Here is a 25284-nt window from a genome sequence, read left to right on the forward strand (position 1 = left end):
GATAGTTGAGCTGGTCCTGCTTGGTCTTGAGATTGACAGCTGAGGGATCTGGAATCTTTGAAGCTTTTTCAGCATGTGCCTTCTCTCTCTTTTCTTGAGCCTCAACAGAAGTTGGATGTGAAGCATCCATCACAACAGTGTTATCCTCAAAATCAGGCCTCAAGGGAAGGTGCTCTTTGTCCAACAAATATGTGCATGTTCCCATCTTAGAATTTATGAGCATCTGAATATGTGGAGCATAGCCACATGATCTCTTCTGGTCAGCTGCAGTCCTTTTCACTGTCTCTACTATCAAGGACATCACCTTGAACTTCTCTGGCACATCAAACATATGTAGCAAGTTGATGGAGTGCCCTCTGATCATCCTGTCAGCTCCAGACTTGGGCAACAAAGTGTGCCTGAGGATAGTGTTGATTGTTGGCAGCCCTGACAGAAGGTAATAAACAGAACCAAACTTATGAGTTTCCAATGCATCATCTGGAATTTCTTCGTACATGTGTGCCATGGAGTTGTGATCTTTTCTGGGCTTGGCATACACATCAGTATCATCATCTGCCTCTTCTGGAGCATTTATCAGCTTTGTCCACTCAGCAATTGAAGATTGATATCTTGTGCCTTCGGTCATCCAGACTATCTTACCATCTGGGTAAAAGTGAGCTGCGGAGTAGAATTGCATCACCATCTCATCATTCCACTTTGTTAGTTTCTGACCCACAAAAGCATCAACTCCTTCATTCTAAAGCTCTCATGAACTCCAAGAAAGTGATCTTCATTCTCATCAATGTATGACCAATCAACCCATCTCATGTCACTGACAATGGGCTTCTTGTCCAGAAGAATAGTCTCATAAAAATCATGTTGTTCCTTGGTGTGGAACCTCTAGTCTACAGCAGTTCTTCTTCTTGTAGCATAGGGGTCTGTCTGCCTCCATAATCCGAGAGCAGCATATTTCCTTATCTTCATGTTCTCAGCCACAGGATGAGTGTCATCATGGTCAGGAATCTTGGGCTTGAGCTTTCTAAGCACTTGGGCTTCTTCATCTTCTTCAATTTCAGGCACTGGGCCTTGTTCTTCTCAGCACCAGGGATGTTTCTGGTAGATCTCTTAGGTGCAGACTGTTTTGGAGCTTATGCAGAGGACTTGGGAGCAGTTTTGGGCTTGGATGGTGCAACCCATGACTTGATTGCATCTCCCATCAACTTCTGAGCTTTAGGAGCCGGTGCAGCATCTTCTTCTTCTTTAGAAGGGTCTCTCATCATTGAGGATCTGCCAATGACCCTGACAATGGTATTTCTAAACCTTTCCTTCCTCTTCTTGCCTCCAACAGTTTCTTCTTCTCTTGGTTCAAGAGAGAATTCCATTGTTTCCTGAGTTGAAGCTCTGGCTTTAGACATAGGCACTCTTCTTGCAGGAGCCTTCACTTTCATGCCTAGCTTGATGCCAGCAGCAACTGCAGTAGCTTGCACTTTCTTGATCAGCTTCTTCTTGGAAGTGACCTCTTCATCAACTACAAAATCTTCATCTTCAGAATGTGAGTTTCTCTTCCTCCTTGTCCTTGTTGCAGATTTTGGCAAGTTGCTTGGGGTGCTTCTACTACCCTCATCATAGTTGCTTGAGGGACTAGTGCCCTCACTGAGATTTTAGTGCTCCTCAGACTTGTTCTGGCTGTCACTCTGGTCTGACATCTTTGACATTGAAAGCTGACCCTGTGAATAGATAGGTTGAGATGGAGTAGATGAGTATCACAAAGCACAGCCATTTTGCAAAACAAATGAGTCAAAAACTTAGTTTAGTTTTCTACAGAAAGCATTTTGGAGCTACCGATATTACAAACTCGGTGACATCGAAGCAGCTTTAGAGTCTAAACTGGTGAAATCGGTCAGACCGAGACACATTTCGGTGACTCCGAGATGCTAGGGTTTAACAGAGAAAGTAAATTCGGTCACACTGATTCGTACACTTTGGTCAGACCGAGTACTACATGTGCAATGGCCTGGGCCAAATCGGTGAAACCGAAATCCTAATATCGGTCGGTCCGAGATGAGTTCGGGGGAAACCTAAACCTATTTTTTGCATCAAATCTAATCTAACGGAGTTTTGCAGTGGATAGAGTCGTTTCAATCGTGGCAAGAATATTGGCATTGATCTTTGTGCTAAGAATCGGAGTGGGAATGCACAAAGGGTTCATACCCTAGCTTGGTGATGAACTCGCTACAGTGACAACGACAGTGAAGATTCCCGTTGACGGCGGCGAACACCAGCGGCAGGAGGTCGCGGGCGACGAGGCGACGATCCGGAGACCACAATTCGGCAGAGCTGGACAGGTGCGGGCGAAGAGGTTTGGAGATTTTTCCAAAATTTCAACCCGGGTATATATTTCCAGACACTGCCGGTGTGACCGAGTGGAACAACTCAGTGGCACCAAGATGCAGAATCGCAAGCGGTTGCTGCAACTTGGTGAGACCGAAGGGTTCTAATCGGTTGCACCGAGATCAAAAACCTAGATCAACTTAATGAACTTGGTATGACCGAATGGAATGGATCGGTTAGACCGAAATACACTAAGAGGTTTTGGAAGTTAAGCCCTTAACGGATCGGTGACTTCGAGTGCTCCTCACTCGGAGGGTCCGAATTCAACTTGTTCAAACTTTTTGATATAGCATGAATAGAGTTTGAGACGAGAAAAGCATAGATAGCTAGAGGGAGTTCTTAGGCATTCTTGTCCATCCATTTGGCCAAAGAAAAAGACCAAACAAGCATAGCAACAAATGGATGTCCTCGAATGAAAAAATATGCACTCAACATGCTCACACAATAAGATTGCAAATAAAATATGTGGTAAAGCATGCACAAACACTCTAGCATCTATCAAGCAATTTGCGATGACTAGGTCATCTATATATGAGTATATTGACTGAGGAGTCAAATGAGAACATTTGATCGTAGGTCATACTCATCGTTTAAGCACAAGTGGGGTTACCACTTTTACATAAAGCATTGTTGTGTCACACAATTAGAGTTGCTTTAGCTCAATTCTTAGAGTAAAGCTCCCCCTAGATGTGATAATCCCCCCTAAGAGGGATGAACTAACCTTGGGTTTTGTCGATGATTACTTCATGTAGGTGTTGAAGATGTAGATGCTCAATGTTGATGTAGATCATTTGGAGCAATCCATTGGAGTGAGTTGCACTTTCAATACCTACATGGGTTAGTCCCAGAAGGAACATACAAGGATATCCATAGACATAGAGTGAATTTCACACATGATGTTGTCCATGAAAGCATCAGGTTACCTTGTCCCTTGTCTTAACAAGAGGGTTTGTGACTCCTTGAACTTGTGCATGATGTGGAAGTTGATTGCATTTGTCCTTGCCAAATGAATATGAGTGAAGTATGTTGGCGGAGTCACCCTCAAGAACTCTCTAGTTCTTCTTCTTCGGGGTCCACATCATCTTGATTGGAATCCTTGGAGTTGTAGTCGTACTTGATGAAGTAGAACTTGATGTAGTCTTGGGAACCCACTTGACCAAGGCCTTAGGAGCTTCTTCAAATTCATCAATCTCCTCTTGAAGCTTATCCTTGCCTTTTAGGTTGTGGTCTTGTGGTGGAAGATCATCTTGAGCTTGTGTTCCTTTGAAAGAAGTGGGATTATACTTCTCTTGTTGAGGAACAAACTTCATCTTGGGGTATTGATCTTCTTCCCACTCCACCCATTGGCATTGAACTTTTGTTCAAAACCAACACCTTGATTCTTCCGGTGCCTTCCTTTCTCGCGTACAATTTCCTCAAATTGCTTACTCCCGGCAAGGCTCTTGTAAACACCTTTCTCTATAATTCCCTTCAATAAGCTATTTTCTTGCTCAAGTGTAACTTGGATAAGAGAATCATTAGTGGAATCAAGAGAACTACTAGAAGCAACTACATTGGATTTAACATGATTATTGTTACTACTAGAAGAAGAATCTTTCTTACTCTTGTTGCTAGATTTAACTTGTGCCATGTAAGTAGACAAGAGTAAACGCTTGGCAATGTAAGAAGAAATTTTCTTACGAAGATCATCATTGATTTCTTTTAAGAACCCATGCTCTTGCTCTAGATTGAGCTTTCCAAAGCGTAGCTTCTCATGAGTCTTTAAAAGCTCTCGATGATCTTATAAGGTAGTTTCATGAGCTAACTTAAGAGTCTTTAGTTCTTTAGTTAGACGCTCAATCTCCTTCTTATCATTGTCATTCGTTTTATCTTGATTATCATGATTAATAGCAAGTTCATCATAGTTTTCATTACTAGAGTTGTCAACAAGTAAATCATCATCACCTAGCAAATCATATTCATCACTATTGAAATCAACATACTCGGGGTGTGATACCTTTGGGCCTTTATCCATGAAGCATCTTCCAATCCCTTCATTTGGTGAATCAAATATGTCGTAGGAGTTGGATGACACAAGTGCTAGACCGGCAACACCTTCATCTTGAGTATATTCAGAGTCAGAGTGATAGCTTCTCTCGGAGTGGTTGTCGGAGTCAGAACCGGATACCCATTCACCAACATGAGCTTGATGTCTTCACCTTGTGTAGCTCTTTGATGACTTGTCCTTCCTTTCTAAATCCTTGCTTCTGCGAGAGGATCTTCGTTCATAACGATCATCTCTACTCCTTCTTTCTCTTGGTGGTGATTCTACTCTCCTGCTTCTCCTTTTAGGTGAGTCTTCTCTTCTTTTGTAGGGACCCGTATACTCACTTGAGTAATGTCTGGGTCTCCCACAATTGTAGCAATTGCGATCACGACTAGAAGATCTTTTGTCATTGTAGGACCTTGACTTGGAACTTCTTTCTTTGCTTCTACTCTTGCAGAACTTGTTGAAGTTCTTCACCATTAGGCTCAATTCCTCATTGAAGACTTGTTTCTCACTTGATGATGTAGGAGCATCACGTGAAGCTTTGTAAGCACCACTAGACTTGTTGTGAAGCTCTTCTTTACCCTTGAGCGACATCTCATGAGCAACAATTCTACCAATGACTTCCGTTGGCTTGAGATCTTTGTAATTGGGCATCATTTGGATCAATGTGCACACGATATCATATTTTTCATCCAAGGTTCTTAGGATCTTCTTGATGATGAATCTGTCGGTCATCTCTTCACTTCCCAAGCCGGCAATCTCATTTGTGATGAGAGCAAGCCTAGAGTACATTTCAGCGACACCTTCACCATCCTTCATTTTGAACTTGTCAAGTTGACTTTGAAGCACATCCAATTTGGATTCCTTGACGGAGTCGGTACCTTCGTGCATATCAATCAAAGTACCCCAAATTTCCTTTGCATTCTCAAGACGGCTGATTTTGTTGAATTCTTCGGGGCATAATGCGTTGAAGAAGATATCGCAAGCTTGAGCATTGTATTGCAACATCTTCAATTCTTCCGCGGTAGCTTCATGATTCGGTTCCCTTCCATCGAAGAATTCACCTTGCAAGCCAATACACACAATAGCGCAAATGGCGGGGTTATGTCCAAGAATATGCATTTTCATCGTATGCTTCCAACTAGCAAAATTAGTACCATCAAAATAAGTACGGTGGTAATTTCCCTCACTAGACGACATACTCTCCTAGGTTGTGAAATCAAGGCTATGATCACCAAAGCTATGGAAATCAAGGCAAATGGAGACCAAAGCTCTGATACCACTTGTAGGATCGAAAGTAGGTCTAGAGGGGGTGATTAGACTACTTGACCAAATAAAAATCTAGCCTTTTCCCAATTTTAAGTCTTGGCAGATTTTAACAACTTAGCACAAGTCAAGCAATCAACCCACACATGCAATTCTAAGAGTATAGTAGCGGAATGTAAATCATTGCATATGAAGGTAAAGGGAGGGGTTTGGAAGGAGCAAACACTATGTAGACACGGAGATTTTTAGCGGGGTTCCGATAGGTGGTGCTATCATACATCCACGTTGATGGAGACTTCAACCCACGAAGGGTAACGATTGCGCGAGTCCACTGAGGGCTCCACCCACGAAGGGACCACGAAGAAGCAACCTTGTCTATCCCAACATGGCCATCGCCCACGAAGGACTTGCCTCACTTGGGTATATCTTCACGAAGTAGGCGATCTCCTTGCCCTTACAAACTCCTTGGTTCAACTCCACAATCTTGACGGAGGCTCCCAAGTGACACCTAATCAATCTAGGAGACACCACTCTCCAAAAGGTAATAGATTGTGTGTTGATGATGAAATGATAGTCTCCCCAACACTCAACTCTCTCTCATAGATTTGGCTACGGTGGAAAGATGATTTGAGTGGAAAGCAACTTGGGGAAGGCTAGAGATCAAGATTCTTGTGGTTGGATTGGAATATCTTGGTCTCAACACATGAGTAGGTGGTTCTCTCTCAGAAAATGAATGGTGGAAGTGTAGGCACATTCTGATGGCTCTCTCACTGATGGAGAGGAGGGTGGAGGGGTATATATAGCATCCACACAAAATCTAACAGTTACACACAAAAGAGCCAACTTGGTCAGACCGAATGTATGAACTCGGTGAGACCGATTCAATCCAAAATGTGAACGTTAGGATTTTTGGTGGGACTGCCATGATCAACTCGGTGGGACAGATGAGCTAGGGTTAGGGCAAAACTTGATCTTGGTTTGACCGATCACTTCAACTCGGTGAGACCGATTTCAGTAATAGGTTAATAGAGAGTTGGCCAGGCAAACTCGGTGGCACCGATCGCTCCTTTCGGTAAGACCGAAACGTTACGAAAGGAAACCGAGAGTTTGCATTGCAAACTCGGTGGGACCGATCGCTTACCGAAATGTTATGAAGGGAAACAAAGAGTTTGCAATCCCATCTCGGTGAGACCGAACTGATTAGGGTTTCTGGCTATGGCTATGTCAAGTGAACTCGGTGGCGCCGGGTAGATCAAATCGGTGGGGCCGAGTTTGACTTTAGGTTTAGGACATATTTGGATATGAGAAAGTGGTTGAGGGTTTTGGAGCATATCACTAAGCACTTTGAGCAAGTAGAACATTAAGCAACACCTCATCCTCTTTTAATAGTATTGGCTTTCCTATGGACTCAATGTGATCTTGGATCACTAAAATAGAAATGAAGAGTCTTGAGCTTTTGCCAATATTTGTCCTTAGCATTTTGAGGGGTCCACATCTCTAGTACATGCCATGCCAATCATTGAACTTTCTGAAATAATCAACTTGAAAGAATATTAGTTCAATGAGCTATATGTTGTTATGAATTACCAAAACCACCCAGGGATTAGTTGCACTTTCAGCCTCGCCTCGATCCACTTCGTGAACTTGTCCACGGCAACCAGCAGATGGGTCATGCCGCCGCATGCTGTCTTGAATGCGCCCACCATGTCCAATCCCCATATGGCAAACGACCAGGTGATGGGGATGGTCTTGAGGGCTGAGGCCGGCTAGTGCTGCTTGGTGCTGAAACGCTGGCACCCCTTGCACTTCCGGACCAACTCCTTGGCGTTGTCCACAGCAGTCGGCCAGAAGAAGCCATGGCAAAAAGCTTTGGCAACGAGGGCTCTGGAGGCGGCCTGGTGACCACATTCACCTTGGTGGATGTCTCTGAGGATAGCAATGCCCTTCTCCGGCTCGACGCAGCGCTGGAAGACGCAAGTCGCACTGCGCCTGATGAGCTCTCTATTGATGATCGTGTAAGCAACTGCCCGGTGTTACACCTGCTGGGCCGACACCTCGTCGGCTGGGAGCACGCGGCTCACCAGAAAGTTGAGGATGGGCTGCACCCAAGACGGGGCTTCCACCACTGTCATGACAGCAACCGGCGTTAGGGTGGCCGGGTTGGGAGGCGGCGGGTTGGAGTCGGCCGCTCCTTGTTGCGTCATGGGAGTCCCCGGGCCGGCTGCAGCAGTCCCCGGGCCGGGTGCTGGAGTCCCTAGGCCGGGTTCGGGTGCTGCAGCCCCCAGGCCACCTACAGAAGTCCCCGAGCCGGATCCGGCTGCTCTAGGGTCAGTCGGCACGAAGATAGATTATGATTCCGGCGAGGGTTTGATAGACAGCTTGCGCAGGCAATCAAGGGAGACGCCGGCTGGAATGGCCTGCCGGGTGGAGCCAATGCGTTCCAGGGCGTTGGCTGCTTCATTGTCGGCCCGTGGCACATGGATGAACTCCCACCCATCGAAATGTCCGCTGATCTCCTGGACAAGGAAGTGGTAGCTGGCCATGTTGGCGTCCTTGGCATCCCAGTCACCAGAGGACTGCTAGACCACAAGGTCCGAGTCGCCATAGCACAGGATGCGGCGGTTGCCTGTCTCCTTGGCCAGCTAGATCCCGTGGATGAGTGCTTTGTACTCGGCCACGTTGTTGGAGGCGGCAAAGTGGATCTGCAGTGTGTACTTCAGCTTGTCGCCTTTGGGAGAGGTGAGGACGATGCCGGCTCCCAAACCGGTGCGCATCTTCGAGCCGTCGAAGTGCATCCGTTAATGCATGGAATCCGGCACTGGCGGCAGGTACTGGATCTCGGCCCAGTCGACAAAGAAGTCGGCCAGCGCTTGGGACTTGATGGCGGTGCGGGGCTGGTAGAGGATGGTGTGGGGAGCCAACTCGATGGCCCACTTGGCCACCCGGCCCGAGGCATCTCGGTTGTCCATGATCTCGGCAAGGGGGCGGTGCAGACGACCGTGATGGAGTGCTCCTGGAAGTACTGCTTCAGCTTCTTAGCGGCAAAGTACACGTCGTAGCACATCTTCTGGTAGTGGGGGTAGTTCTGCTTGGAGGCGTACAACACCTCGCTCAAGTAATAGACTGGCCTCTGGACCGCCTGCGCCTTGCCGGCTTCTGGGTGTTCGACGACAATCATCATGCTAACGGCCCGGTTGGTGGCGGCGATGTAGAGGAGCATTGGTTCCTTGGGAGCCGGAGTGGCTAGAATAGGCGGTGTGGACAGCATCTGCTTGAGCTGGAGGAATGCCTCGCCCACCTGGTCAGTCCACTCGAAGCACGTGGTCTTCTTCATCAACTGGTACAGGGGGAGGGCCTTCTCGCCCAGCTGGCTGACGAACCGGCTGAGAGATGCTTGGCACCAGGTGAACTTCTGGACGTCCCACAGCTTGGTCGGTCTCTTCATCCGCTCAATGGCCTTGATCTTTACGGGGTTGCAGTCTATCCCACGCTCAGAAACAAGGAAGCCAAGGAGATGACCGGCTGGCACTCTGAAGACACACTTCTCCGGGTTGAGCTTGATTTGAAAACGGCGCGGGTTGGTGAAGGTCTCCTTGAGATCCTCCAAAAGGGTGCCATGCTTCTCCGTCTTCACCACTATGTCGTCCACGTAGACATGGGCGTTCCTGCCGAGTTGCTTCAGGAGGCACTTCTGCATGTAGCGTTGAAAGGTGGCGCCAGCGTTCCTCAAGTCGAACGTCATGGTGATGTAACAGAACACACCGAAAGGGGTGATGAAGGCGGTCTTCAGTCGATCGGCCGGGTCCAGCTTGATCTGGTGGTAGCCAGAGTAGGCGTCCAAAAAGGACAACAGCTCGCAACCAGTCGTGGAGTCCATCACTTGATCAATCTGGGGCAAGGAAAATGGATTGTTGGGGCAGGCCTTGTTCAGGCTCGTGTAGTCGATACACATGTGCCACTTGTTGTTTTTCTTCAAAACGAGGACTGGGTTGGCAAGCCAGTCTGGGTAGAACACTTCCATGATGAAGCCGGCTGCCAGAAGTCGGGCGATTTCGTCACCAATGAACCTTCTCTTCTCTTGTGATAGACGGCGGCGGGGTTGCTTGACCGGTTTAGCATCCGATCGCACATGCAGCTTGTGCTCGGCGTACTCCCTCGGAACACCCGGCATGTCCTTGGGGGACCATGAAAAAATATCCCAATTCTCACGGAGGAAGTCGACGAGCTCGCTTTCCTATTTGATGTCGAGGTTGGAACCCATGACAGCGTACTGCTCCAAGTGCGCCAGGTCCAAGATGATCTTCTTGGTTTCCTTGGCTGGCTGGAAGGAGCCCTTGGCCTCAACATCCTTGGGGTTAGATGGCATGGACGGCTGCTTGCTGGCCATGGCCACAGCCCAGTCAAGGAGGTGCTTCTCTTCGACGATGACGAGGGACTCGGCCAGGCAGGAGCTGGCTGCGGCGCACTCAACCAACTTCTTGTAGTCGTCGGCAATGGTGATGATGCCCTTGGGACCCAGCATCTTCGCCTTCAGGTACGCATAGTGCGGAACCATCATGAACTTGGCTAATGCTGGACGGCCCAAGAGCGCGTGGTAGGGACTGTCCAAGTCGACCACCTCGAACCAGATAGGCTCTCGGCGGAAGTGGGTCATGTCGCCGAATAAGACGTCGATCTTGATCTTGCCGATCGGAGAGCAGGAAAGCCCAGGGACAATGCCATGGAACACGGTCCGGCTGGGCTAGAGTTGCTTCTCCTTGATGCCCAGCTTTTCCATGGTGTCATGATAACCCACAAGTATAGGGGATCGCAACAGTTTTCGAGGGTAGAGTATTCAACCCAAATTTATTGATTCGACACAAGGGGAGCCAAAGAATATTCTCAAGTATTAGCAGTTGAGTTGTCAATTCAACCACACCGGGATAACTTAGTATCTGCAGCAAAGTATTTAGTAGCAAAGTAATATGGAAGTAACGGTAACGGTAACAAAAGTAATATTTTTAGGTTTTGTAGTGATTGTAACAGTGGCAACGGAAAAGTAAATAAGCGAAGAACAATATGTGAAAAGCTTGTAGGCATTGGATCGGTGATCGAGAATTATGCCGGATGCGGTTCATCATGTAACAATCATAACATAGGGTGACACAGAACTAGCTCCAATTCATCAATCTAATGTAGGCATGTATTCCGAATATAGTCATACGTGCTTATGGAAAAGAACTTGCATGACATCTTTTGTCCTACCCTCCCGTGGCAGCGGGGTCCTAGAGGAAACTAAGGGATATTAAGGCCTCCTTTTAATAGAGTACCGGACCAAAGCATTAACACATAGTGAATACATGAACTCCTCAAACTATGGTCATCACCGGGAGTGGTCCCGATTATTGTCACTTCGGGGTTGCCGGATCATAACACATAGTAGGTGACCATAGACTTGCAAGATAGGATCAAGAACTCACATATATTCATGAAAACATAATAGGTTAAGATCTGAAATCATGGCACTCGGGCCCTAGTGACAAGCATTAAGCATAGCAAAGTCATAGCAACATCAATCTCAGAACATAGTGGATACTAGGGATCAAACCCTAACAAAACTAACTCGATTACATGATAAATCTCATCCAACCCATCACCGTCCAGCAAGCCTACGATGGAATTACTCACGCACGGCGGTGAGCATCATGAAATTGGTGATGGAGGATGGTTGATGATGACGATGGCGACGGATTCGCCTCTCCGGAGCCTCGAACGGACTCCAGATCAGCCCTCCCGAGAGAGTTTAGGGCTTGGCGGCGGCTCCGTATCGTAAAACGCGATGAATCTTTCTCTCTGATTTTGTTCTCCCCGAACACGAATATATGGAGTTGAGGTCGGTGGAGCACTAGGGGGCCCACGAGGTAGGGGGCGCGCCCAGGGGGGCAGGCGCGCCCCCCACCCTCGTGGACAGGTGGTGGCCCCCCTGGCCTTGATTCTTTCGCCAATATTTTTAATATTTTCCAAAATAAGTTCCGTGGAGTTTCAGGTCATTCCGAGAACTTTTGTTTCTGCACATAAATAACACCATGGCAATTCTGCTGAAAACAGCGTCAGTCCGGGTTAGTTCCATTCAAATCATGCAAGTTAGAGTCCAAAACAAGGGCAAAAGTGTTTGGAAAAGTAGATACGACGGAGACGTATCAACTCCCCAAGCTTAAACCTTTGCTTGTCCTCAAGCAATTCAGTTGATAAACTAAAAGTGATAAAGAAAAACTTTTACAAACTCTGCTTGCTCTTGTTGTTGTAAATATGTAAAGCCAGCATTCAAGTTTTCAGCAAAGATTATAACTAACCATATTCACAATAACAGTTAGGTCTCATGTTTACTCATATCAATGGCATAATCAACTAGCGAGCAATAATGATAAATCTCAGATGACAACACTTTCTCAAAACAATCATGATATGATATAACAAGATGGTATCTCGCTAGCCCTTTCTGAGACCGCAAAACATAAATGCAGAGCACCTTTAAAGATCAAGGACTGACTAAACATTGTAATTCATGGTAAAAGAGATCCAATCATAGTCATACCCAAATATAAATTAACAATAATGAATGCAAATGACAGCAGTGCTCTCCAGCTGTTGCTTTTTAATAAGAGGGTGATGACTCAACATAAAAGTTAATAGATAGGCCCTTCGCAGAGGGAAGCTGGGATTTGTAGAGGTGCCAGAGCTCGATTTTGAAATAGAGATAAATAATATTTTGAGCGGCATACTTTCATTGTCAACATAACAACCAAGAGATGGCGATATCTTCCATGCTACACACATTATAGGCGGTTCCCAAACAGAATGGTAAAGTTTATACTCCCCCTCCACCAACAAGCATCAATCCATGGCTTGCTCGAAACAACGAGTGCCTCCAACTAGCAACAGTCCCAGGGGGAGTTTTGTTTGCAATTATTTTGATTTGATTTGCATAAAGCATGGGACTGGGCATCCCGGTGACCAGCCATTTTCTCGTGAGTGAGGAGCGGAGTCCACTCCTCTTGAGAATAACCCGCCTAACATGGAAGATAAGGACAGCCCTAGTTGATACATGAGCTATTCGAGCATACAAAACAGAATTTCATTTGAAGGTTTAGAGTTTGGCACATAAAAATTTACTTGGAACGGCAGGTAGATACCACATATAGGAAGGTATAGTGGACTCATGTGGAATAACTTTGGGGTTTATGGAAGTGGATGCACAAGCAGTATTCCCGCTTAGTACAAGTGAAGGCTAGAAAAAGACTGGGGAGCGACCAACTAGAGAGCGACAACAGTCATGAACATGCATTAAAATTAATGAACATTGAGTGCAAGCATGAGTAGGATATAATCCACCATGAACATAAATATCGTGAAGGCTATGTTGATTTGTTTCAACTACATGTGTGAACATGTGCCAAGTCAAGTCACTTGAATCATTCAAAGGAGGATACCACCCTATCACACCACATCACAACCATTTTAATAGCATGTTGGCACGCAAGGTAAATCATTATAACTCATAGCTAATTAAGCATGGCACAAGCAACTATAATCTCTAATTGTCATTGCAAACATGTTTATTCATAATAGGCTGAATCAGGAACGATGAACTAATCATATTTACAAAAACAAGAGAGGCCGAGTTCATACCAGCTTCTCCCATCTCAATCAGTCCATCATATATCGTCATTATTGCCTTTCACTTGCACAACCGAACGATGTGAATAATAATAGTGCACGTGCATTGGACTAAGCTGGAATCTGCGAGCATTCAATAAACAGGAGAAGACAAGGCAATATGGGCTCTTGGTTAAATCAACAATAATGCATATAAGAGCCACTTCAACAATTTCATTATGGTCTTCTTCTATCAACCCCCAAAGAAAAGAAAAGAAATAAAGCTATTTACATGGGAAAGCTCCCAACAAGCAAAAGAAGAACGGGGAATCTTTTTGGATTTTCTTTTAATTATTACTACTACAGCAAGGAAAGTAAACTAACTAAAAGCTACAACTATTTTTTTTTGTTTTTCTTAAGGTTTATCAAACACACAAGAAGAAAGCATAAAAAGAAAAATAAACTAGCATGGATATTACAGTGAAAGAGTATGAGCACCGACAACTAGCATGAGTGTGTGGACATGAATGTAATGTCGGTGAGAAATACGTACTCCCCCAAGCTTAGGCTTTTGGCCTAAGTTGGTCTATTGCCACGGATGGCCTGGCGGATATCCAAAGTTGTAACCGGGGTCGTACTGAGATGCAGTGGCTATTGCATCATGGGCTGTAGCTTGGAGGCGAGCTGCCCTCGTACTCCTTTCGTACTCATTTGCCTCCTCCCTGGTTATAAAATGCCTCCCCTTTGCCTGAAAGTCAAAGAGAGTAGGGGCAGGAAGAACAATATTGATGGCGTGACGCCTGTCAAAGATTAGTCGGTACTGGAGAGGTGGTTCATTCCTCTCAACAACCTGATGGTGAACCATAGCATTAAAGTCTAGATAAGTAGGAGGCAATTCAATATCATCATCACGTATGGTTACACCAAGAAAATCAGCTAAGCGGGTTGCGTAAATTCCGCCAAAGAAATCTCCATTAAATCTATTATGATGCAACCTACGTGCAACAATGGCTCCCAAATTATAAGATTTATCTCCTCACACAGCACTCCTAAGAATACTGAGGTCAGGGACACACATGTGACATGCTTCATCCTTACCATTTATGCACCTACCTATGAAGAGAGCAAAATAATGTATAGCAGGAAAATGAATGCTCCCTATGGTAGCTTGTGCTATATCTCTATATTCCCCCACAGTTATACTAGCAAGAAAATCTCTAAATTCAGATTTGCGAGGTTCACTAGTACTACCCCATTGTGGAAGTTTGCAAGCAGTAGTAAAATCCTCTAAGTCCATGGTATAAGAATTTTCATAGAGATCAAACGGGACAGTTTGAGAATTGCGTGAAGATGAAAATTCAAACCTTCTCACAAAGGAACTAGTGAGATAGTGGTACTGATGGCATTTTTCTGCCTCGAAGCTCACAAGATCGGCGTTACGCAAATATGCGTTAAATTCTTCCTTAATTCCTGCTCGATCCATGAAGTCTTCTAAAGGCCATTCACAAGGCCGCACTGGAGCGTCCCTTGGTGGTTCATCGTCAGCATCACGCATTGCAAGCCTGGGTCCTTGCTTCCTTGAAGAACCACCTTGGTACATTTTCCTAAACATATTTCTTCCTCTGAATTTTTTTTGAAAATTTTAGTAACTTCAAATAAAAGTGAACCAAACTCAACAAAATTGATAGCAACTACTCCCACAAGTGCCTAGAGCTCATATCATGCATTAGAACTACTTGGAACCATATAAATTTGTCATGCAAGCTCAAGAACATGGTCACCTAGGCAGGATAAATTTGCAATGAATAAAGCACTAGAGAAAAAACTAATTGGACCAATGGAGGAGTCACATACCAAGGAACAATCCCCCAAAGCAGTTTTGTGAGAGGTGCTTTGAGCAAGGAGATCGAAAATCACAGCAAAATGAGCTGGATGGTGATTTTTTTGGGAGGAAGAAGAAGTGTGTGGGTGCAGGAATAAGTGGAGGGGAGCCACCGTGGGCCCACGAGGCAGGGGGCGCGCCCAGGGGGTGGGCGCGCCCTGGACCCTCGTGGCCAGGTGCTTGCTCCCCTGCTGTGTTCTCAGTGCCAGATATTCTCAAATATTCCGGAAAAAATCATATTTCAATTTCGGGGCATTTGGAGAACTTTTATTTTTGGGGTATTTTTATATTGCACGGATAATTCAGAAAACTGACAGAAAATACTATTGTTACTTTATTTCAACTAAATAACAGAAAGTAAAAGGAGGGTACAGAAGGTTGTGCTTTCTAACTTCATCCATCTCATGCTCATCAAAAGGAATCCACTAACAAGGTTGATCAGGTCTTGTTAACAAACTCATTCTGAATCGCATGAAACCGGAGAAATTTCGAATAACACTATGTTACCTCAACGGGGATATGCACATCCCCAATAATAAGAATATCATATTTCTTCTTGACAGTAGGAAGAGGAAATTCAAAACCTCCAAAAATAATCGATGGAATTTTTCCAATAGAATTGATACCGTGGACCTGAGGTTGTTTCCTCAGAAAGTGTACCGTATGCTCATTACCATTAACATGAAAAGTGACATTGCCTTTGTTGCAATCAATAACAGCCCTTGCAGTATTCAAAAAAGGTCTTCCAAGAATAATAGACATACTATCGTCCTCGGGAATATCAAGAATAACAAAGTCCGTTAAAATAGTAACGTTTGCAACCACAACAGGCACATCCTCACAAATACCGACAGGTATAGCAGTTGATTTATCAGCCATTTGCAAAGATATTTTAGTAGGTGTCAACTTATTCAAATCAAGTCTACGATATAAAGAGAGAGGCATAACACTAACACCGGCTCCAAGATCGCATAAAGCAGTTTTAACATAGTTTCTTTTAATGGAGCATGGTATAGTTGGTACTCCTGGATCTCCTAGTTTCTTAGGTATTCCACCCTTAAAACTATAATTAGCAAGCATGGTGGAAATTTCAGCTTCCGGTATCTTTCTTTTATTCGTAACAATTTCTTTCATATACTTAGCATAAGGATTCATTTTGAGCATATCAGTTAATCGCATACGCAAGAAGATAAGTCTAATCATTTCAGCAAAGCGCTCAAAATCCTCATCATCCTTTTTCTTGGATGGTTTGGGAGGAAAAGGCATGGGTTTTTGAACCCATGGTTCTCTTTCTTTACCGTGTTTCCTAGCAACAAAGTCTCTCTTATCATAACGTTGATTCTTTGATTGTGGGTTATCAAGATCAACAACAGGTTCAACTTCTACATCATTGTCATTGCTAGGTTGAGCATCAACATGAACATCATCATTAACATTATCACTAGTTTCATGTTCATTACCAGATTGTGTTTCAGCATCAGAAATAGAGATATCATTAGGATTCTCAGGTGGTTCAGCAATAGGTTCACTAGAAGCATGCAAAGTCCTATCATTTTTCTTTTTCTTCCTTTTAGAAGGACTAGGTGCATCAATATTATTTCTCTGAGAATCTTGCTCAATTCTCTTAGGATAGCCTTCAGGATACAAAGGTTCCTGAGTCATTTTACCAGTTATAGTAGCCACTCTAACAGCATAGTCATTATTTTTACTATTCAATTCATGGAGCAAATCATTCTGAGCTTTAAGTACTTGTTCTACTTGAGTGGTAACCATAGAAGCATGTTTACTAATGAGCTTAAGTTCACCTTTAACTCTAGACATATAATCACCCAAGTGTTCAATCATATAAGCATTTTTTTTAATTGTCTACCAAAATAAGTATTAAAATCTTCTTGCTTAACCATAAAGTTATCAAACTCATCTAAGCATTGTTTAGCAGACTTATAACGAGGGATATCACCTTCATCAAATCTATAGAGAGAATTTACCTTTACTACCTGTGTCGGGTTATCAAGACCATGAGTTTCTTCAATAGGTGATGAATTAAGACCATATATTTCCTCAACAGGCGCTAAATTAAGACCATGTATTTCTTCAATAGGAGGTAAATTCTTAACATCTTCAGCTTTAATACCTTTTTCTTTCATAGATTTCTTTGCCTCTTGCATATCTTCAGGACTGAGAAATAGAACACCCCTCTTCTTCGGAGTTGGTTTAGGAATAGGTTCAGGAGCTGGCTCAGGAAGTGTCCAATTATTTTCATTTGTCAACATATTATTCAATAGAATTTCAGCTTCATCCGGTGTTCTTTCCCTGAAAACAGAACCAGCACAACTATCCAGGAAATCTCTGGAAGCATCGGTTAGTCCATTATAAAAGATATCAAGTATTTCATTTTTCTTAAGAGGATGATCAGGCAAAGCATTAAGTAATTGGAGAAGCCTCCCCCAAGCTTGTGGGAGACTCTCTTCTTCAATTTGCACAAAATTATATATATCCCTTAAAGCAGCTTGTTTCTTATGAGCAGGGAAATATTTAGCAGAGAAGTAATAAATCATATCCTGGGGACTACGCACACAACCAGGATCAAGAGAATTATACCATATCTTAGCATCACCCTTTAATGAGAACAGGAATATTTTAAGGATATAAAAGTAGCGATTTCTCTCATCATTAGTGAACAGGGTGGCTATATCATTTAATTTAGTAAGATGTGCCACAACAGTTTCAGATTCATAGCCATAGAAAGGATCGGATTCAACCAAAGTAATTATATCAGGATCAACAGAGAATTCATAATCCTTATCAGTAATAAAGATAGGTGAAGTAGCATAAGCAGGATCATACTTCATTCTAGCATTCAGAGTTTTTTGTTTAAGCTTAGCTAATAATTTTTTAAGATTACTTCTATCATTGCAAGCAAGAAAGTCTCTTTTAGTTTCTTCATCCATAACATAGCCCTCAGGCACAACAGGTAATTCATATTTATTGGGAGAGCCTTCATCATCACTATCATCAATATTATCAATTTCAATAATTTCATTCTCTCTAGCCCTAGAAAGTTGTTCATCAAGAAATTCACCAAGTGGCACAGTAGTATCAAGCATAGAAGTGGTTTCATCATAAGTATCATGCATAGCAGAAGTGGCATCATCAATAACATGCGACATATCAGAATTAATAGCAGAAGCAGGTTTAGGTGTCGCAAGCTTACTCAAAACAGAAGGTGAATCAAGTGCAGAGCTAGATGCCAGTTCCTTACCTCCCCTCGTAGTTGAGGGATAATTTTTTTTCTCGTCTTTCAAGTTCTTCATAGTGACCAGCAGATATAAATCCCTAGTGACTCAAAGAAGAGAGCTATGCTCCCCGGCAACGGCGCCAGAAAATAGTCTTGATAACCCACAAGTATAGGGGATCGCAACAGTTTTCGAGGGTAGAGTATTCAGCCCAAATTTATTGATTCGACACAAGGGGAGCCAAAGAATATTCTCAAGTATTAGCAGTTGAGTTGTCAACTCAACCACACCTGGATAACTTAGTATCTGCAGCAAAGTAATATGGAAGTAACGGTAACGGTAACAAAAGTAATATTTTTGGGTTTTGTAGTGATTGTAACAGTGGCAACGGAAAAGTAAATAAGCGAAGAACAATATGTGAAAAGCTTGTAGGCATTGGATCGGTGATCGAGAATTATGCCAGATGCGGTTCATCATGTAACAATCATAACATAGGGTGACACAGAACTAGCTCCAATTCATCAATCTAATGTAGGCATGTATTCCGAATATAGTCATACGTGCTTATGGAAAAGAACTTGCATGACATCTTTTGTCCTACCCTCCCGTGGTAGCGGGGTCCTAGAGGAAACTAAGGGATATTAAGGCCTCCTTTTAATAGAGTACCGGACCAAAGCATTAACACATAGTGAATACATGAACTCCTCAAACTATGGTCATCACCGGGAGTGGTCCCGATTATTGTCACTTCGGGGTTGCCGGATCATAACACATAGTAGGTGACCATAGACTTGCAAGATAGGATCAAGAACTCACATATATTCATGAAAACATAATAGGTTAAGATCTGAAATCATGGCACTCGGGCCCTAGTGACAAGCATTAAGCATAGCAAAGTCATAGCAACATCAATCTCAGAACATAGTGGATACTAGGGATCAAACCCTAACAAAACTAACTCGATTACATGATAAATCTCATCCAACCCATCACCGTCCAGCAAGCCTACGATGGAATTACTCACGCACGGCGGTGAGCATCATGAAATTGGTGATGGAGGATGGTTGATGATGACGATGGCGACGGATTCGCCTCTCCGGAGCCTCGAACGGACTCCAGATCAGCCCTCCCGAGAGAGTTTAGGGTTTGGCGGCGGCTCCGTATCGTAAAACGCGATGAATCTTTCTCTCTGATTTTGTTCTCCCCGAACACGAATATATGGAGTTGAGGTCGGTGGAGCACTAGGGGGCCCACGAGGTAGGGGGCGCGCCCAGGGGGGCAGGCGCGCCCCCCACCCTCGTGGACAGGTGGTGGGCCCCTGGCCTTGATTCTTTCGCCAATATTTTTAATATTTTCCAAAAATAAATTCCGTGGAGTTTCAGGTCATTCCGAGAACTTTTGTTTCTGCACATAAATAACACCATGGCAATTCTGCTGAAAACAGCGTCAGTCCAGGTTAGTTCCATTCAAATCATGCAAGTTAGAGTCCAAAACAAGGGCAAAAGTGTTTGGAAAAGTAGATATGATGGAGACATATCATGTCGCCATAGAGGATGTTGATGCTGCTACCGCCATCTATCAGGATCCGGGAGAAGCGGCATGCCCGCCTCTCGGTTGAGAAGGTGGAGTCCAGCACCATGGCATAAGCACCCGGCGAAGGCATCACAGTCGGATGGTCATCACGGTTCCAGGTGATGGGCCTCTCAGATCAGTGCATGAATTGGGGGACCTCTGGAACAACAGCATTCACCTTGCGGTGCTGCTGACGCCGACTATGCTTGTCGCCGACTTCACTAGTGAAGACGACGTAAGTGGCGTTCTCGTTGGGGAATTCATCTTGGAGCATGCCGACAGGGCGGGCCGGCTGCTGAGGAGCCAGAGCCGCCGGGCCGGCTGGAGGAGGCGGCAAGCCCTCACCCTTAGTGATTCGGGTGAGCCAGCTGCACTGCTGGGTTGTATGGTTGGACGGCTTCACGCCGTTGTGGAACTTGCATGGCGCGTCAAGGGCTTGCTCGAAGGAGAAGGCCGGCAGCCAGGCACCCTTGCCGCCCCGCTGACGCTTGGGGCCGGGTTGACCTGCCGGCTACTGGTCCACAACGGTGGCCACCTGCTGGCTGTTAGAAGCCGGCTGCTGGGCCTTGCGCTTGTTGTCGTTCAGCTGCTGGCATCGGCTGGAGTCACCAGCCGACGCTTGAGAAGCCGGCGGGATCACCTTCCCGAACGCGTCAATTCGGATCTCAGACTTCATGGAGGAGTCGGCCGTGGCGTACTTGTCCGCCACAACCAGGAGCTCATCCAAGGTAGCCGGCTCGTCGCACAGAAGCTTGTGCTTGAGCAGGGTATCCTGTATGCACCTGGCGGTGGAGTACTCGATGGCATGTACCTCATGCACCCCTTCGCAGGAGTTGCGCAACTCGGCCCAGCGCGTGAGGTAGTTGCGAGTGGACTCGGTCGGGCGCTGAACGCACATGGAGAGCTGGCGAGGCTTGGGGGGGCGCTTGTAGGTGATGTTGAAGTTGCGTACGAAGATGTCGCTGAAGTCCAGCCAGCTATTGATGCTGTTGGCCTTGAGGCTGTTCAGCCATGTCCGGGCCGTGCCCTGCAACATGAGCGGAACATACTTCACGGCAACACGCTTGTTGCCGTTCGCTACACTGACTGTCGTAGCGTAGTCGGTTAGCCAATCTTCCGGCTTCACGGCGCCGTTGCACTTGGGAGTGTCGCGAGGGAGCGAGAACCCTTTGGGGAAGGGCTCGTCGCGGATGCGGGGGCCGAAGCAGACCAGGCCGACTATATCCTCCTCCTCCACTGCCAGGGACCGAGCCAGCCGCTCGATCCGGTGACGAGCGTCATTCTCGCCGACTGCTTCATGGGGGCCTAGCCGGCCCCCAGAGTCGGGTGGTCGACCGACGCCGGAGAAGCCAGCCTCTCCCTGCGCGGGGGGGGGGGTGTCGGTGTCAAAACCGGCGGATCTCGGGTAGGGGGTCCCGAACTGTGCGTCTAAGGCGGATGGTAACAGGAGGCGGGGGACACAATGTTTACCCAGGTTCGGGCCCTCTCGATGGAGGTAATACCCTGCTTCCTGCTTGATTGATCTTGATGATATGAGTATTACAAGAGTTGATCTACCACGAGATCGTAGGGGCTAAACCCTAGAAGCTAGCCTATGATTATGATTGTTCTTGTCCTACGGACTAAACCCTCCGGTTTATATAGACACCGGAGGGGGCTAGGGTTACACAAAGTCGGTTACAAGGGAGGAGATCTGCATATCCGAATTGCCAAGCTTGCCTTCCACGCAAAGGAGAGTCCCACCCGGACACGGGACGAAGTCTTCAATCTCGTATCTTCATAGTCCAACAGTCCGGCCAAAGTATATAGTTCGGCAGTTCGAGGACCCCCTAATCCAGGACTCCCTCAGTAGCCCTTGAACCAGGCTTCAATGACGATGAGTCCGGCGCGCAGATTGTCTTCGGCATTGCAAGGCGGGTTCTTCCTCCGAATACTCCATAGAAGATTTTGAACACAAGGATCGTGTCCGGCTCTGCAAAACAAATTCCACATACCACCGTAGAGAGTATAATATTTCCACAAATCTAATCTGCTGACAACTTCTCGTAGCATGACGTCCTGCCGTGGTCCGGTCATTACGAACCGCTTTTCCCAGCCTGCCACTGCACGTGTTGCGAGGCGGTTTTATTGGCACGTCTTGTCGAAGCAGAGATCGTGTTCCCCTTATCATGGGATTCTCATCAATACGGGTGTGGGTAACCCAATCGTGCCTGCTGGTATGACTCTTCGATTTTAGGCAAGTTCCAAATGGCCACGCGGAGGACGCTTGATATTCACCCTCTTTATAAAGGTGCCAAGGCCTGTCCTTTTCTTCTCGCGCTCGATCCTTTCCTTCCCCCACCTCGAATTCCAACACCCAAGGCGCAGGCTAAGCGCTTCGGACCTTCAATCATGTCCGGATCCAACCTTCAAGGCCAGTGGATGGCCTCCTCCGTCACAGAGGAGAACATCAAGAAGCTAAGAGAAGCCAGGTATCTGACCGCCGAAATCTCGCACAGGCTGCCTGCTCAAGGGCAGGTCATCCCTACTCCCGAACCCAACGAGAGTGTCGTATTTGTTTCCCACTTCCTCCGAGGGCTAGGTTTTAGTCTTGATCCCTTTGTTAGAGGGCTTATGTTCTATTACGGGCTCGATTTCCATGATCTGGCTCCGGATTCCGTCCTTCACATCTCGTCGTTCATCGTCGTGTGCGATGCCTTCCTCCGCATCACCCCACACTTCGGCTTATGGCTCAAGACCTTCAATGTGAAGCCGAGGATGATCGATGGGCGACACGCAGAATGCGGAGGTGCCATAATAAGCAAAGCGCCGATGCTCCATGGCCAAAGGGTTCCTTCCCGGAGATGTCCAACTTATGGCAGCGGGAGTGCTTTTACATCACGGCTCCCCGAAGTACTAAGTGGGCAGCTGCCCCCGCCTTCCGTTCGGGCCCCCCACCACAACTGGCGTCATGGGTCAACAAGGGGTTGGACTGGGGGGCGGTTAATGACGTGCCGACATTGCAGAGTCGCATCCGAGATCTCCTCAAGAGAGATGTCAGCCTTGTCAAGGTAATGCAAGTCATGCTAGTTCGTCGGGTCCTGCCATGCCAACGTCGACCTCTCCGTATGTGGGAGTTCAACCCGGAAGGACCGCGAACTATTCAGCAATTCTTCGGCGTGACGCTCGAAGAGATGTATGGATTGTTCTTCGAATCACGAATAAAGTGTCCGGACACCACCGAGGATGCGGGTCTAAACTGCAATCGTCCAGATACCCATGCAAGTAATTCTGCGGCCGAACACGCTGTCTTTTTATTTATCACAACATCATTCTGAAAAGTCGCTCTTTGACCAGGACTGGATAAAAAAGGCGAAGATGACCAGGTGTTCGGCCCCCCTTCCCGAAGGCTCACCGGACCCTGTACTAGCCAGGATGCTTGAGCTCACACCTTATCAAGCGCCATCAGGGGAAGATAAAGGAAGGAATAAAGAAGCCGAAGCGGGCCTCACTCATTACTCATCAAAACCGGGGGAATTAGTGTCTCCGCGAAGGAGGATAACCGGGGAAAAGAATCTGAAATTCCCTCTCCCCAAGGAAGGAAAAGGACCGCCTCTGAAGACTTGGAAACAAGAGTTTCCAAACGAGGGAAGAAACCTTCGCCAGGGGGCCCTGCCCCGGAGGGCATCCTTACCGCACAGTGCCGGCAAGGGGATCAGCCCTCCACCGAGCTGTAAGTGAACAAGAGTACTTTTGGTAAATATATCCTGCTTCATCTCCGAGGGCAATAACCGAGACGTATGTTTTGCAGTTCAGATCGTAGCCCTTCTCGACAGAGTTCGTCTTCGGGGGATCTTCTTCCGGAGATGATGGAGAGCGAAACGCCTCCCCCTGTCTCCCCGCCTCATGAGGCAGACGACCCTGAGGTGTCGTCACGGAGGATTTCTCCTGATCCACCAAGGCCGGAAGGTAACCCTTCGGCCACCCGAACTCCGGAGTATTCGTCTCCTAAGGAGAGCAATAGAAAGAGTCCGGGACTGTCCGGTGCACGACCGGACGCACTGATGAGTCTTCTAGAGCAAGCGGTTATCTCAGAGGCGCATCGTATTTTAATGGGTACGGTGGTTGAGAGGATTTCATCCGCCAAAAGTGGGTTGCATGAAGCTTTTATGAGCCTGCTAAAAGGCTTTGAGGTACGCAAAGTAATATATATATTTTGACGGTACTGCACACGCTAGGTGTGGCCTATACAGATAGTAGCCCCTAAGACTCTGGTTGCTGTCCAAACGCGGCAAACAGAGGATCATAGTCCCAGGTAATGATCATGCTGCTTTCATGTGCAGGCGGCTGATGGTTCGGTGGCTGGCCGGACTGGTGAGTTTGCCGAAATGAAGCGGCAACTTGATGCGGCAGATGCCGACATCGTGCTTGTAAACAAGCGGCTTGACGAGGCGCAGGGTATGTATTCTCCGATGGTTAACAGATATTAAGAGGAGCATGATGCTAGTATCTATAATATGATGTGACTGCAGATGGAGCTGCCGCCGTGGAGACCCTTCGGGCGGAGCTTTCCCGAGCCAAGGAACAAGCCGGGAAAAGTGATGCGGCCGCCCTAAAGGCGGTCGAAGAGTTAAGAGCCAAACAGGCTGCTCATCGCCAGAGCGAAGATAAAATAGCCAAGATGGTTGTTGAGCTGAAGGATGTTGCCGACCGGTATGAGCTTCTTGAAAAGGAAAGCCAAGCGAAAGCGGCGGACCTGGAGAAAGCCATGGTAGCAGCCAAGGAAACCCGCTCTAAAATCAGAGCGGCGAAGGAGGAGCTTCGTCAAGCCGGAGATATCACGGCTGGGAAGCCCTTTTTGTTGCGGACGAAGTTTCGGAGATCCGAAGTATGCCCCTCTGGATCAATTATGGAGTGCTACAGACGCATACTTGGACTTGGCAACGAGTGCTGCTGATGCGACAGAGTTTTTTCAAAGATCAAAAAGATCACGAAGTGGAAAAGTTGTTCTGGTCGCAGTTCAGTGCTCCAACGCGTCCGCTGCTGTTAAATGAGCAAATGACCGAGTGGGCTGAGCTCCACAGGTTGTCCGGGCTTGCCATGAGGTCTGTCGTGGATCATCTTTGGCCAGGAGGACCAAGGCCGAATAGTTATTTTGGTTTAGTGCAACGATTCCTTGGTGTTGTGTCGCATATCGACGTTATAAGAGGTCGGCGTGCATAGAGGGTGCACGGATGGCTCTTGCCCGTGTTAAGACATATTGGGCAGAGATGGAGGCCACCGCTATTGCAACCCGGGGTCCGACCGTAGGCCAG

General features: G+C 46.4%; 1 protein-coding gene and 1 pseudogene across 1 annotated transcript; both read right to left on the reverse strand.

The window, feature by feature from the left end:
- Positions 1-1127: 1127 nt before the first annotated feature.
- On the reverse strand, positions 1128-9407 carry LOC141041174 (uncharacterized; annotated as a pseudogene).
- A 492-nt stretch (positions 9408-9899) lies between these two features.
- LOC141041175 (uncharacterized) lies at positions 9900-10319 on the reverse strand. The gene has a single exon (XM_073507290.1). It carries the CDS (start codon positions 10317-10319, stop codon positions 9900-9902), a length of 420 nt encoding a protein of 139 aa, XP_073363391.1.
- Between the last annotated feature and the right edge of the window lie 14965 nt (positions 10320-25284).

The sequence above is a fragment of the Aegilops tauschii genome, chromosome 2, assembly GCF_002575655.3.
Source record: "Aegilops tauschii subsp. strangulata cultivar AL8/78 chromosome 2, Aet v6.0, whole genome shotgun sequence".
In the NCBI taxonomy this organism is placed as follows: Eukaryota; Viridiplantae; Streptophyta; class Magnoliopsida; order Poales; family Poaceae; genus Aegilops; species Aegilops tauschii.

Excerpts from the sequence above, each read along its gene's own strand:
- LOC141041175 (XM_073507290.1), bottom strand. The coding sequence starts at position 10,319 with ATGACCCACTTCCGCCGAGAGCCTATCTGGTTCGAGGTGGTCGACTTG.